We start from the raw sequence: 2,965 nt of genomic DNA on the forward strand, positions 1-2,965 counted from the left end.
AAAAAAAGGTCTAACATAGAGTTTGCACATTGCTCTGATTTTGGCAATAACAAATTTAACCTAAGATTCATTGTGGCATCCACTAATTAGAATATATTGGAATGTGATCAGGTATAGCTTATAATTACCCTTATGGACATAATAGTTCGATTGCACTAGCTCTCTATCTAATTATTAGACTGTTAATGTTTTGGAGTGCAAAATACTACTGCGGTGCGCATATTATCAGGGGGGGGGGTCAACAAAAACTGTGGGATTCAAATACAGAACCGATGTGAATGTTTGTAAGGAAATTTGAAGACAAAGAATTTCTCGGAGTTTGTTTTCTTGAAAAATTTGAGTGAGTTTTTTGTGTTAGGTAACTACAGAGTTCAGCCTGAATAGCACTGTTGCCATTTTTGACCGCGCCCTTCTTGTTGGGGTTGCAAATAATATGATTCAATTGATGAAAAAAAATAACGGAAAATATCCAATAATTATTATTTCTCAATCTAATTATTATGAAAAATGGTAGCATGGGTAATTTAGTACTAAATAGAATTCATATCAAAATTAGGTAAAGAGCAATATCTGTTCTAATCTAACAGAAAGCAAGCAAGCTTTGTTCAAATTTTTGATATCCCGGGTTTAAATTTCTATATGGTTATGCAAGAATCATATATCATTTCATACTGATCTTACGTGACTAAAAAACCAAAGTATTTATACGTGATCATCTTATACAAACAAAACAAATTTCTCAGTGTTGCAGCATTTCTGAATTTGTTTGTTATCAGTAAACGGTTTAAGCAATTTGGTAATAAGTTCGATTTCTTGTATGATCCCTGCATGACCATTAAGAAATCATACAAATCATATATGACTTTCACTTCTAAGAAACTAGAGGGATGAGTGACCTGGGATAGGCAATAAAAAGTTAAAATAGAAGGTCATATTGGGCTCGGTTACTGATTCATAGCGAATCGTTTCTGTCGAGCTCTTCGGTTTTCATTGTTGTCTTCGATTTTGTTTCTGTCGAGCTCTCCGACATCAACTCCAACGCGAGCTCCAAATGCAGCAAGTCTTGCTGTTGCAGCCTTGGTTCCGTACTTGGCAGTTGTTTCTGCAAAAGCTTTCTCAGCTCCCTTTTTGGCCGCTTCTCCGAAAGTGAATGCTGCCAGCTTTTTAGCAGAATGTTCGGCTGCCGTGTTGTAGATCAGATTGTTGACCCCAAGATTAACTCCAGTATCTGCTACTGATCCCAGCACTTCCATAGCACCCAATTGAACTTTTCTCTTGATTTCGGCTTCTCCAGCTGATTTCATCGCCTGTCTAGCCCCAACCACAACGGACTCTTTAACAAATTTTTTGCCCAATTGAGTAGCCCCTTGGTCTGCTGTCACTCGCATGCTTGCTCGAAACGCGTGACTAGCTGCATGTTCGGATAATCCTGTGGCAAGTTCCTTGGCGAGCTGGTCGTTCATCTCTTTAGCTGCCAACTTAGCGCTTTCCGTAGCTGCGTTAACAGCGGCTTCCTTTGCAGCACCTGTAAGACCTTCGAGCGCTACTTGCCCTGCCTTTTCAGTCGCTTTTTTCGCTGCCTCTTTGACTACTTCTTCTGCAGCCTCTTTGGCACCCTCTTTAGCTGCATCATAAGCTAATGCACTCACACCATAAGAAGCGACAGTAACAACTCCAAAAACAACTTCAACAACGGCTTCTTTATAGTTTCCCTCTTTTAAATTGAGAGCCACATCTCCTGTGGCTACAATTGTAGATGCCACCATACCTCCCAGTGGTCCAGCGACTACATTTGCACCACCAATCAGCAGCGCTTTTCCAACAGTTTTGCCAACTCTTAAAAAGATACAACTTCTTACCAAGATAGGACTTCTTACCTGATAGTCCTTAAAAATTCACATGAGCGTATCAGCTAAATTTTGGAACTGTTTCTTTTACTCCCATGAACAAGATTTCTGTTTTAATTTGCCAAGTGTGAACCAACAATAACATAATTTTCCAGTGAAAATCACATGGTTTGTTTAATCGAATAAGGGGCAATGTTATTCATTACCATTTAAAATGGCGCCTCTGAGGAATGCTGGAAACAGTTTTAATTTTTTAAAATATAGATATGAAAACAATTTAATACTTACTTCCACGCGATGATTTTACCTGATGAACTCTCAACTGCCATTGTTCAAAATTCAGGGCGCCAATAAATTTTGCTGTATAAAATATACATATACAAGAAAAAAAGAAAATGTTTACCATGAAAGATACGTATACGTACTAGCATTACAGAAGAATTATATTTTTCTCAGAAATGCCACAATTTGTTATAAACTATAAGCTACGAAAACGCAATCAAAGTAGCTTGAAAGTTACGTATGTTTTTACGCAAATTATCAAAAAAAGAAACAAAAATTGAGCATCATATCTCATAACAATCAATATACTATCTAACTATTAAGAAATCGCTTCTACAAAGTAACAAATCGCTTCGACAATAACATAAAACAAACAAAATTGATGTGTAAAATAGAAGTTGCAATTTTACGTTTTTAGATTCTGTATTTAAAAGTAGAGCTGAAAGTTGTTTGCTCGCAAAAAATGAGCTCACCTATTTGGAATTTTTTCGATATGTTGGATTCGTTTTTATTTAAAAAATTTTGAAGAAAACTTTTCAAAGCTATTTCGCAGGTCATCAGAACCGTTTGATTAACTTTTAACTAAGATAAAATGCTCTCATATTGTCTAACCTAATAACTTTAAGGCAATCATCTTACTTTTAATAGGCTGCAAGGGAATATGTGTAAACTTCATGTCTGCCCAATTTATCTAAGATTTTGATCTAGTATCGTAACAGTCACTGCTCCGACTGCTTTCTGCTATCGCTTCACTGCAAACTTTAATCAGGCAAATTGATGCCGAATTCAGTACTCTTTTCTTTTTCTTTTCGAGAAGATGATCGTAAAGTCCAGGT

The 2,965-nt window shown here is 36.6% G+C and overlaps 1 protein-coding gene across 1 annotated transcript; it reads right to left on the bottom strand.

The window, feature by feature from the left end:
* Positions 1-802: 802 nt before the first annotated feature.
* Positions 803-2,287, bottom strand: LOC142354069 (uncharacterized). The gene is made up of 2 exons (XM_075406345.1): positions 2,136-2,287; positions 803-1,836 (listed from the first exon to the last, which is right to left on the bottom strand). Exons 1-2 carry the CDS (start codon positions 2,174-2,176, stop codon positions 945-947), a joined length of 933 nt encoding a protein of 310 aa, XP_075262460.1. The 5' UTR covers positions 2,177-2,287; the 3' UTR covers positions 803-944.
* Positions 2,288-2,965: the final 678 nt, after the last annotated feature.

This window comes from Convolutriloba macropyga, chromosome 15, assembly GCF_964194025.1.
Source record: "Convolutriloba macropyga chromosome 15, txConMacr16.3, whole genome shotgun sequence".
NCBI classification, from domain to species: Eukaryota; Metazoa; Xenacoelomorpha; order Acoela; family Convolutidae; genus Convolutriloba; species Convolutriloba macropyga.

What these genes read in the sequence shown, in the direction of transcription:
- LOC142354069 (XM_075406345.1), bottom strand. Translation starts at nt 2,176, where the DNA reads ATGGCAGTTGAGAGTTCATCAGGTAAAATCATCGCGTGGAA. An exon ending in GGTAAAATCATCGCGTGGAA is followed by an intron (nt 1,837 to 2,135) that starts GTAAGTATTAAA and finishes TATCTTTTTAAG; the next exon opens with AGTTGGCAAAACTGTTGGAA.